The sequence below is a fragment of the Olea europaea genome, chromosome 1 (assembly GCF_002742605.1).
Source record: "Olea europaea var. sylvestris chromosome 1, O_europaea_v1, whole genome shotgun sequence".
Taxonomy (NCBI): Eukaryota; Viridiplantae; Streptophyta; class Magnoliopsida; order Lamiales; family Oleaceae; genus Olea; species Olea europaea.
This window is the reverse complement of record NC_036237.1, coordinates 26160264-26173086: the sequence shown is the minus strand read 5'-3', so window position 1 is coordinate 26173086 and position 12823 is coordinate 26160264. Positions and strand designations below refer to the sequence as shown.

At 33.5% G+C, this 12823-nt stretch overlaps 1 protein-coding gene across 2 annotated transcripts; it reads right to left on the bottom strand.

The window, feature by feature from the left end:
• Positions 1 to 1503: 1503 nt before the first annotated feature.
• LOC111398882 lies at positions 1504 to 5922 on the bottom strand. 2 transcript variants are annotated; one of them, XM_023026033.1, is made up of 4 exons: positions 5439 to 5922; positions 5217 to 5286; positions 5046 to 5139; positions 1504 to 1725 (listed from the first exon to the last, which is right to left on the bottom strand). In XM_023026033.1, the coding sequence occupies exons 1-3, from the start codon at positions 5742 to 5744 to the stop codon at positions 5084 to 5086; spliced, it is 432 nt and encodes a 143-aa protein (XP_022881801.1). In that variant the 5' UTR covers positions 5745 to 5922; the 3' UTR covers positions 1504 to 1725; positions 5046 to 5083. The 2 variants fall into 2 exon arrangements, with proteins under 2 accessions (XP_022881801.1, XP_022881809.1); XM_023026041.1 differs by lacking the exon at positions 1504 to 1725 and adding an exon at positions 1913 to 2136.
• Positions 5923 to 12823: the final 6901 nt, after the last annotated feature.

Sequence of the window (12823 nt, the reverse complement as noted above, 5' to 3'; positions counted from 1 at the left end):
TTATTTCAAAATTAAGAACACAAGTTTTAATTTCAAAAATCGGAAATTTATTAATTAATTAAATATATTAAGATCACAAATCTATACAATTTGATTACAAATTAATAATTTAGTTAGTCACATATTATTTTTCTGTCACAATTCAAAAAATTTATAGATCACAATTTATCCATCGTTCATAAATCAAAAGTTTATAAATCACAATTTATTTATGGGTCACAAACACAAAGATTATAAGTCACAATTTATTATATAATCACAGCTTATCAAATTACCAGTCACAAATTATCAATTTTTTAGGTCACAATTTTTCTTTTTCATTAGTTGAATATTGTTTAGTAGTCACAAATTAACTAATTTAATGGTCACAGTCAATCAAATAATCAAATAATTTGTCACTATCATTCCACTGCCTCTACCACCATCATCTTTGTTCAGAACCAATACCATCATCTCAAACAAATCAACCCATTGCAGAAAACACTACGACATCGTTACGCTAAATCCACCACCACGAAAAAAAAAAAAAGAAATTATTACAGTCACCACCACAATTGTAGATTGGGACCTAAATTTCCTAAATCTCCCATCATCCACCGCCACCTGCACCACCACCGTCAATGCTAACATTGTTTATGCCGCTATTGCAGATGGCACCAACAGCCACATCAACGTCGATCGACGCCACTCTTCAGCACCGAACAACATCATCTCGCTTCACAGAGACTCTTCATACGAAGCGATGAGAAGAACCACCAATCTCTATCAAAATCAAAAAATCACAACCATTCGTCCTCAAAAACTAGAAAAACAAATAAAAATTAGGAAAACATCCATTCTTCCTCCACTACTACCGACTCCTCATGTTTTTTGGTCTCCTCATCTAGGGTTTGTTTTTATTAGGGATATAGATTCAATTTTTGATAAGCCATCTGACAGATCTGAAGGAGCCACAATGGTGATGGTCATACGCACTGCAATGATGTGAATGGTGCGATGGTTAATTTTCGACGACGATCAATGGTGGTTGTTTCCGATGGAAGAGAGAGGTGAGAGACAAAGAGAGGGAGAGATATTGTAACATTTTTTTCCCATGAGATGATGAATTTAGAGTATTAGTAATAAATTTATTTAATACATATTAAATAATCAATTATAATCTGAATTTTGAAATTTGAAACTTAGAACATGATTTAAAAATGTAAATTTTAAAAAAGGCCGATATATAATTTCCAATTTACATATTTACGAGTATAATGCTACTTGAACAGGACTGGTGACAAGCCCATTCAACGAGGGCCGAGATGGATGCACCTCAACCCTTGATTTGAATTTTTTGAAATAGATCATCTTTATTTTTATTTTTTTCCAAATTAGATTACGCATGTTAACCATCTTTTTAGGAACACTACTTCTGAGAAGTAGAATTAAATGACTTAATTCTACCTTTTATTGAGCCTATCACTTAATGCCATCTAAACTGGCGTTTTAACATTTGCAGTGTTAGATAACATTACTCAAAAATTATATGATATCACAGAACAAACAATTGTACAATTGTCCACATATACAATAGCTTGCCAGTTTTCTGACTCCCTGTGCTGCAAACTTGTAATAATAACTTATTATTTGATATACTTCAGACAGAATGAATAAATTTTTGAACGAAAGGATTGATACTGTGAAAAGCGACTCATAGCAGGAACTGGAACATAGTCGATGAACCTGCAAAACATGCCAATTGGTAATGCTAAGTTATTCAAACATGGTGAAAGATAACAAAGATTAACCAATTGTAAGCTATAATCAGGAATTCACTGAAACACAGCAGAGATGGAATGATAATAAAACTGTCTAATCAATCGAAAGAAACAAAATAAATTGCAAATAGACGAGTCATAAAGAACTTGCTGTGTGATTGAAATCGAAAACACTAAACTCAGCAAGGGCGAATAATCTGAAGAGATCCCATCCAAGTATAATCAATCTCTTTCCCAGCTTAATATGAGATGTAAGTACCAACTGCAAACGTCTGAAAGTCTCAGGATCCATCACGCCATGTTTTAACAGATTCAAGTCTTAACTCACAAGTGTGTTTTCCCTACTGTTACATCACATGCGAATTCCGAAGGATAGCTGAACAAATTAATGAGCATCACAATCCTTTCTTGTGAATCTATTATCTCTACCTCCTGTTCAGAACTAGTTATAACTCCATCGTCCCACAAAGGATGACTTTTTCAACTTTTCAAAGTCAAACACGAATTCGGTCAAAACTTGAATTCATTTAATTAACTCTCCAACTAAAAAAAAAAAGTTTAGTGAATTAATAAATCAAATGTGTGGTTAAAATTAACCGTTGACTTTGACTTGATACTTTAATCTACACCAAACAATGGCTAAGTGTCAATTTGACTTTTGATGTAAAACAAGACATGTTTTGTGCAATAGGCAGTGTATTCAAGTGCCTTGTTCATCTCTTAAGTTTCCCCTAGTCAAGATGCAGCCTATGTTGTGACAGGTTAGTTCCTACATTAGTTTTTGTTTTTTTGTTTTTTTCATGTTGTCAATCTGTTGAATGGATTCAAAATAATAGGCCTATGGAGGTCAGTTTCAACATGATAACATGAATGCATTCTCAGAAGAAATTATACCCCATAATGTATGAATTGAAACACGTAAAATTCATTTTCACAAAACTTATTGCCGTCTGCCAACAAAGTTAACCATTGAATCACCAAATGCTCCAAAATAGAAGTTGTTGGAGATGGTACAAATCTCTTTGACAATGGTTAAGTGTGTAGAAGTATTATAATTCCTGTCTCTATGATGTCTAAAGGTAAGATGGAAGTTCTATATAAAAATGCTACAGAATGAAGAAAAAAATGCACACCGTCAAGCTAAAATATAGTGTTTTTAAAAAATATACAATGATGGATTGAATAAAAACTGTGGTCATACATTCACATTGACCAATGACCGATATCATTATCAGTCATTGAAGGTATTTACAGGAATACAGTAATACGATGAGTGTCATGAAAAAGTATACTGTATACCCTAAAGGCTTGTTTGAAGTCATCGTGGTATAACGGACATGTTATTTTGACATGATGCCTTTAGATAGCCATCATGGAAATGTTTTAACTCTTCATTGTTCTGGACAAGCTCAAAAACAAGAACCAAAGGTTTCCATGGAGGTAATTTAAAGGAAGTAAGGGTCCGTTTGACAGTAAGTGTGGAAAAGACAAACCAATTCCATGTAAGTTGGAAAAGAAAAAACTAGCAAAACTATAAAAATTCGATTTTCATGGAATTGGCCAAAAACATGCTTTAAGTGTTTGTACCTTGAAATTCGAACTTCATTTCCACTTTCGTATCAAATAGCTAAGGTAGAAAACAAATTCCTCAGATGTGACGTTTTTCCTGGAATACAATGCTATCAAACGGACCCTAATAGTTCTCAAAACATTTAAATCTTGTTTCGAAAGTGCTTATAAACAATTTAAATTATAAATAAATAGAAATTAGTGGTGGATAAATAATTGGATAGTACTTATAGGTCTCTCGAAATGTGCAAATATAAATGTTTGTATACAAAGTCTATAAACATTTGACATGACATGCATGCGCTTACATTCTTGTTTATAAAAATTACTTTAATCTTTGAAGTTTGGCAAAAATAAGAAAAAAATTAAAATAAAATTAAAGCAAGCAACGAAAACTTTCTTCAAAACAATCAAATAAATTAAGCAACCCTTTGCAATGTCTCTTACATTTAATGAAATAATGTAGAAGTAGGCAACTTTGATGAGGTTACTTAGTACTAGATAATATTAAGCCCCTGATGGCCATTATTGTAAAAATGATATTTTCAATAGTGATATTTTGGAGAATATAGCTAAGAGTGGGTAAAAATTTTAAATTTACGTGTACGATATTTTATTACGTGAATGTGTGATTGAAAATGAATATGAGAAATAAATTGTTTTGTTTAAACAGGGGCTAATGAAGAAGAGGAGTTGAAATCTCGTTTATTGTATATTCAAGTATAATTCATCCGCTACTTTGTACTAAACATGTCAAGATGCCATCATGGTTGTTCATAAAATTGATGGTTATTAACAAAACAACCATTGTATATGGAGATACCATGATAATTAGCAATTACACAGATACATAGAATTTGTAACCACCATAGTATGTGCACTTACAATGATAGGTACCATAAAACCCATTACACCAATATATAATTCGTAACCGGCATTTTATGTTTGCTTGCAATGATAGATATCATAAAACCCATTATATTTAACCATATTGACAGTTTACCATATCATTGTATTTGCACAAAGTAAGGACAGTCACTGAACGCGATATTTCATGGTACTTTGTCAACCATAAATTTATTTGTAAGTGACTTCAAAAAACCATAATTAGAACTATCCATAACACAACTTGAGATGATAGTTTCTAGCCGTCATTAAAAATCTCAAGTGATGGTGGTTAGTCACCAAGAAAGAAACCTTGTTGATCAAATCATGTAGTTTAAGAAAGGAACTCTAAAAGAAAATGACTATGTTTATAAGGAGATCATTTATACCCAACAGCCTAAAAAATCGAAGTCCTTCAATTTAGGACGAGTAATTTCCAGCCAGTACCACCACAAGCTCCAAAACCTAACATTTAACAGAGGCATAAGCTTCATTTTTTAAGTGGTTGGGTACATGGGGATTCCATTATTCTATCCACTTTAAATTCCACAGCAAAAACTAAGCATGCTGATATTTCAAAAGAAGGTCACTAAATACTCCTGGCGGAAGTGAAACAATTCAATCTATAGCCGATCTGAGTGACAATCAAGAGCTCTGCTAGACTAAATAACGTACTTTGCTTGCCTAACGAAAATGCTTCACTTGTAACATGATCTAAAGCCGCCATTGAGGGCCGCAATGTAAATTGATATTAGTACAATGTGAAGAAAAATGCATCACACCGAAAAGATGAAAATAGGTGCAGAGTCCAAAAAAGTGAAACCAATTCACCGTTAAGTTGGATAGTCAAGCATCCCAAGTTAATCTAATCACGAATTCTCAACAGGTTCATCTGAATCGGAATCCGAATCACTTGCATTATAACCTGCAAGAGTTAAACAGTTAATACGTAGAAAGAAGCCAGGCAACTGCACGCACAAACACAGAGTAGACGAAGATCACCTGGGCGTTTATTACTGACTTTCCAAACTGAAGATCTCACTCTTGAAGCCTTTGTTATCCAAATTTTTCCCTACAATCTCCAAGTCCGTTAACACGCACCCACTAAAAAATAAAAAATGTTCCACACACAGCCCACAAAAAAAAAAAAAATACACTAGAAAAAAAACTAAAAAAATAGTTATTAAATAAAACTAAAGATAGACCAGAGAAAAATAATAAAACCTTTTGGGCATCTCTGGGGACGCCGTAACCACTGTAATACATCTGGCCGACGAGCACCTGCATGTTGATATCCCCAGCCTTGGCCTCTTTGAGGGTATCAATGAACCACCGCTTTATGCAGTCTGAAATCACCTCCGACAGCCGCAAACCCCGCTGTTTCTCGGCCTCTCCGCCACTACTTTCTTCCTCCTCCATCGTAGGCCTCTTCCTCTTTTTCTCGCTGCTATCGTTCTTCGATTCGCGCCGCCCTTTCGCAAGGCGTGGAGATTTTCCCATATGAAAAAGAACAGCAGCTAATTGTCTCATATATAGACATACGGAAATTTGTCAAACACTGTTTAAAGAATTTGGGAGGGTTTTCGAAACGGAAACTGGATTTTTCCCTCGGAACGACGTCGTCACGGCAACACATAGGCGGCCTGTGTCCCAATAATAAAATTTTCGCTGCAGTGTCGGGCTGGACACAAAATTCGCGAAATCGCATCAAATTGAAACCGTTGACTTAAAATAGTTGATTTGGATTCACGTGAATCCGTAATTTTTTCCGTCAAATCGAACCAAATCACTTCAAAATAATTTATTTTAGATTTTGATTTTCAAAAACTACACAAAATTGGACCAAGTTGTTTTAAAATTTTTAATTAAAATATTAATTTAAAAATTTTACAATTTTCATTTTTCAGGAAAAATACCAATTTAGAAATACAACTTACAACCAGCATATTGAAATAATAATAGAAAGTAAATAAGTTTCATTATTATTGACCTATAATTTAACAAGTTCATAATATATGTCCTTACCAGATATTTGAACTAAACTAAAATTATTGCAAAATACGTCAGCAAATCACGTCCAAAGTTTCAGGAATCCTAATATAAACTCTCATTTCTTTAACATTTGACGCTTGTCTACTAGTGTTAAACGAATCACTAGTCGCCTTTACCCGTTAATATGCTAATTTCTACTTGAATCGTCACTTTTTTCTTCTCTTTCTGTAAGTCTCAGATTCTCATTCAAGTCATTTTTTCGTTGTTCTTTTTTTTATTTGTTGTTTTTGAACTTATAATACACTTGTGAATTGTAGTTTGGATAGAAAAATAATTGTTTGTGTGTCTAGGTAATTAATGAACTTGTTTGTGGTTTGAAAAAAACAAGGAACGGGTCATATTGATTATGTGTATTGGGCTATGATGTCATTTTCTTGGTGGTCCAGCCCATTTGGGCTATGATGATAACTGACCAATTTTTCAAATACTACAAACCCTTGCCCAATAACGCACTGTGATGGACTCTATTAACTCAACCCAAACCATGTGACCCACGTGTGTCACTCTGGTCCATTTGATCTCATAAACCTAACATCTACGGTGATGACCCATTAATATAAATATAAGGTTTGAGACTTTTGGCCCTAATTTTGAGTCACTATTCTTGCGCTTCTTCGTGTGTCTTTTGTGGAATCTTCTGGGTCTCTTCTCTTGGAGACTTTGTGTCTCTGCCTCTTATTCTTCTTGGTGAAACTCTCCATTTAACCAGTAAATCATTGGTTTTCTGGTGGTTCTGTGTGTGTAGAATCTTAGTGATTCTTCGGTTTTGAGTTGTGAAGAGTTTTCTGTTGGTTTCTTGGAGAGTCTCTCATTCCATTGAAGTGATTGCATTTGGGTCTGTGGTTTGGAGTTGCGTTTTGTGAGGTTAATCCTTTGTACAGACGGGTAGAAGGTGGATTTGAGCTCAAATCCATGATTCTTGTTGCCTTTAGTCGTCATCTATTTCTCTAGAATATCACTGGGATCTTGGGTCCTTGATTTGTAAAAGTGTGAAAATGTTAAATTTCACACTCGAATTTTTGCGAGATCTGACAACATGCAATAACCCTATTTTTTTTATTGGTGACGAATCCTGTTTTAGTTTTATGATTCACTATTCTTTTTTTTAAATAAACTAACATTTGTTGTTAAGAGGTTCTTGCAGAGACTAATTTGTGGATTTCGTATTTTCTTGGTAAATCGATTTTGAAAACTTGGGTGTTCTGAGTGATACACAATCTACTAGTCGATTTCTTTAACCCTCTCGTGACTTTTATATGTAGGGATGTCAATGGGCTCGGCCGTAAACTCACGAGCTCAACTCGCGCTCGTGGCTCATTTTGCTCGTTCATTTTGGGCGAGCTCGGCTCGACCCACGAGCTCGTCCGAGCTCGTGGGTCAAGCCGAGCTTTGGCTCACGAGCTCAGCAATATTTTTTTTCTTTTTTTTAAAATACAGAAAAACACAAATAATTTAATGAAGACGCTTTAAAAAAAAAAGTGTTAAAAAATACAAATAATTTCATGTATTTTTTTTAAAAAAAATTAATGAAGACACTTTTTTTTTTTATTTCTATCATATTGTAATATTTTCCATAAAATATTAAATATTTATTTAATGAAGACGAATTTTTTTTTTAAATACATTTACAAAAAATATATTTTTTTCGATTTCTTTTTAAAGTAGATAAAATGTAAACCCTCATTCTTTATCCGAGTTTGGGACCGATTACATCAACTTTAAGTAGGCAGAGTTAAAATTTGTATACAAATAACTTGTTATAACGTGTATAATTTTCTAAAAAAAATTTAAATTTAACGATTAAAAAGTAAGAAATTTTGATTAATATAATTAAATCAAATATCACTTACCTAACGACATGCAATTTCAGCGTATTTATCTTGTATTCGAAAATGAGCGTCCTGCCAATCCTTCAAGCATATTAACGCTTCCAAAATATTTTCTTTCAGCCGACTCCTGACATTGGTCAAAACCCTTTTACCTGCACTAAAAGTAGACTCCGAAGTAACAGTGCTAATCGGAGGTGTCAGTAGATTTTTCGCAATTGCAGAAACAATTGGCCAACATCTTTCATACTTTCGCTAGAATTCAATTACTTCTTCTGAACTTTTTTTAATTGTTTTGTTTGATGGCATATTATGATTGAAGTAATCAATTAATTCGGCAGGTATCACATTTTGAGTTGCGGCTGATGTTTGATGAGATGTAAGTATAGACGACATGACACTTGATGAACACATTACAGTTGCATCATATCTAAATGTATTAATGCCTTGAAATAAATTCATTATTTCGACATCATTTTCTTCAACTTCAGTCGAAAGAGTAGGTGCAGAGGGTACTCGACTAACATTCGCACCCATTCGTTCCGCATATAAATCATACATTTCACATAATGTTTGCTCTAAATTCTTATAGCTGATATGTGTATCAAGTATTGAGGCTTTATTGATTTGACCAATTACCTATTTAGTTGTCGATATATTATATCGGGGTCCATTGCGCATGCTAAAGAAAATAACATAAGCAGTTCTTCCCAATATTTTCTAAACTTTAATTCCATAGCAATTATAATTTTATTAAAATCAGGATCATTTTTATATTTATGAAATTTCTTATAATTATATAAAGGCGTTCAAGCACCATACAGCTTGTGAGATAATAAACGCCCAATAAAATTTTTGTGGTCTCATAAAAAGATGTTAAAAATTGTTTAATTTTCAAAGTTAAAATCCAATCGAATTCATTCAACATACGATCGTCATCGCTTCTAACGTGTCTATTATTATAAAATCAGTTATTAAATGTTTGAAACCTTTACATGACTTTAATAGCAAGTAGAGTTTCATCTATGGCCTGCGTTGCTAACAAATATTTTAGCAGTCATCACCCCTTATTCGATACAAATATATTCAAATATTTGTTTTCTACTATGAGAGATCATAATATATACTAATACATTCCTAATCGTTTGAAGTTCATCATTTATATATTTTAAATCATCTTGCACAATTAAATTCAAAATATGACACACACAACAAACATAAAACAAATATCCACAGAAATCAGGTTAAAGTACCCTACACAATTTATCAACGACTATCTTATTAACACTAGCATTATCGAAAGTAAAAGATCGAATTTTAGTCTCGCAATTATATTCTTTAATAATACTGATAATAGCATTATATATATATATATATATATATATTATTAGCATTGTGAGGATACTCAATAATTCTAAAAGTAATAATTTTTTTATGCATGCACCAAAGTGAGTCTATAAAATGTGCGGTTGCAGTTATATATGCTCTTTTGTTAATTACTTCTCACATATCAGAAGTTAAAGATATAAAACTCTCATATTGTTGCAAAACCATAATTAATTATTGTTTTGAATCATTGAAATATTGTATTGTATCAGCACGAAAAGTGTTTCGACTTACCCTAACGTATCTTGGTTGCAAATATTCTTTCACGGGCGAGACGAAGTGTTGGTTGTCGACAATAACCAGAGGCAACTCAATGGCGGCAACAAATTTCACCATTCTGGTTCAAGTATTGTCCTTTGAATACACCCACGTGGATAGGAGAGAAGTCATAGAACCGGCCCCTAAACTGCCAAATTGTAATTGTGTTTAACCAGCTAGAAGAAGTCCATGTCTGACCGCATATACTTTGTAGCGGCGGTTGAGATGGGTGATACCAATTCATTTTTGCCATGTCAATCTTTGTTGACAGTATTTACATACTGTCTTAGATTCTGTGAGGCCACCGATAACTTTTTTCGTTGAAATCAACTTAAAATGATCCCAACATTTCGCTTGTTTTTTCCCCTTTCGTTTTTTCCTCACATCTGGGATGTTTAATTCGGCATCTTCGTCCTCATGTTCTGCTTTGGGAACGTTAATATCATCCAAATCAATTGGATTGTGGCTATCATGACCGTAAATGTGAACATCTTCAAGTACAAATACGTTATTTAGACCGACAAATTCATTTGAAAATTGACTTTGTAGCGTCCTAGGCGATTCTCCATGTGGCCCACATCCCGTATCGAACAAGCTCTCAACAAATAAGCATTAATCCATTTGTTTGATTGTTTGTGATGAAATCCAAATATACTAACTAGTAAAAATATAAATGTAGTGAGAACTGAGAATTGGATGAATTGAACTTGTAATTGAATAAACTATAAAAAATGAATCAATATTGTAAATTTTGCACAACAGCACAAGAGAGAGTAAAAACTTGATAATTGATATAAAAGAGAGTTGTGAAGTAAGAATGAAGTTTTGATATGAGAAAAATTGGGGGTTAAGGGGGTATTTATAATAGAAGTGAGAAAAGAAATAAAAATAAATAAAAAAGTTGAGTGATCGAAACGGTCACTAAAAAATTCAGTGACCCAAACAGTCTCTTTTCCACGAGCCACGAGCGGCTCGCCCCCCGTCAAGGCCCGCTCAGCTCACGCTTGGGCTCTTGATTTTACGAGCTCCAGCTGCCCACGAGCCCGATTTTGACGAGCTGAGCGGCCTAGCTGACGAGCCGCTCGGCCCGTTTGATATCCCTATTTATATGTGACACATGATTCTTTACCAAGTGTTTTAGAATTGTGTATATTTCTTATGTTGAGGTGTTCTGAAACTTGGGAGTATTGCACACACACTCACTCTATATAAAAGTGTTCTGCATGCTATTAATCTTTGTGATTAATTCATGGTTCTTGTATATAGCCTATTGATTAATCTGTGTGATTAACTCTTGATCCCTGTATTCTACCTATTGATTAATCTTTGTGATTAATTTCTGATCCTTGTCGCCTACTGATTCTGTTTTAATCATATATACTTTGCACTGCACTATTGTGGACTTGGGTTAAGCCTTGACTTGAGGTCTTCTGTCTATTGATTAATCTTTGTAATTAATTTCTGATCCTTGTTGTCTGCTAATTCTATTTTAATCCTACACACTTTGCATCGCACTACTGTGGACTTGGGTTAAGCTTTGACCTAAGGTCTTTGAGCCTCAAGGAGTCCTAGTGAACTCAAGACACATCACTGCATTCTAAAGTGATTTATTATTCTCTGATTGGTTACTATTTTGTTACTATTCACTGTGTTATAATCCTCTGAGATTTCATATAGTGTGTTCATATATTCTGTTAAATATCTTCTTGTGCTTCTGGCTGAACTTTAACCCTCAAAACTTTTTTGTGTTGATTAAAAACTTCAAAATAACAACGGTAACGTTTGAACTTGGAGTTTTTAATGAAAAAGGGAAAATCCCATTTGGCAGCAAAAAATTAGGGGGGTTTGGTTCAACAGAAAGTATCTAAAACTATAATTGGTAAATATCCTGATGCTATGTCTAATGAACAAAAAACTTGAATCTGATGAACTTGCCTATACTTACATTATTCTGCACTTATCTGATCAAGTATTAAGAAATGTAGGAAAGTTAGATAATGCTAAAGTCTTATGGGATAAATTGGAAGAACTTTATTTAGCTAAGTCATTGCCTAATAAAAAATTTCTTTTGGAAAGATTCTTTAACTTTAAAATTGACGCGTCTCGAGACTTAGATGATAATCTTGACACTTTTAATAAACTGGTACAAGATATAACTAATGTTGGGGATAAAGTATTTGAAGAATACAAAGCTGTAATTCTCCTAAACTCCATACCTGAAGCTTATAAAGATGTTAAGGCTGCAATTAAGTATGGTAGAGAGTCTTTAATACTTGATATGGTGATTAATGCTCTAAGAAATGAAGAATTGGAAATTAAATATGAGAGACATGGCAAGGAGAGTGAGAACCTATTTGTGAGAAGAAGATCGCTTACTAGACATAGTAATAATCAAGGTAACCAAAATAATTAGTGAAATAATGCTTCTAAGAAGAAGGGGAAGGGTAGACAAAGGTCAAAATCTAGGAATGGAACTAGAAAATGTTATGGTCGTGGTAAAACAGGTCATTACATTAAAGACTGCTTTAAAAATAAAAATGAATAAAGAAAGTTTAAAATTGATGAAGGGAACATAGTTGAGCCTCTAGGTGAGAATATTGTTGATGTCTATGTTGTGACTGAGCCAACATCTGATTTGAATTCTGCAAATTATGTAGACAATTCAAGTCAGAGTGTTTAATGGATCTTAGATTCAGGTTTTACCTTTCGCATGACCTCTAGGAAGCATTGATTTATTGATTTTAAGGACTTAGATGAAGGTGAAGTGGTTATGGGTAACATTGCAGCCTGTAAAGTGTTGGGGATAAGCGGTGTGGCTTTAAAATTTGATAATGGATACACCTTCACCTTAGAAAGGGTGTGAGGTATGTACCAGATTTAAATAGAAATCTGATTCAGTTGGAAACTTAGATGACATAGATCTCCAAAGAAAATCTAGAGATTGTTTCTTGAAAATTGTTAAGGGATCCTTAGTTATTTTCAAGGGTATTAAAAGAAATTGAATCTATGTCACTAACGCAAATGTGTTGATTCACACTGCAGAATCCTCTATGGCTGAAAATGATGCTACATTGAAATGGTATAATA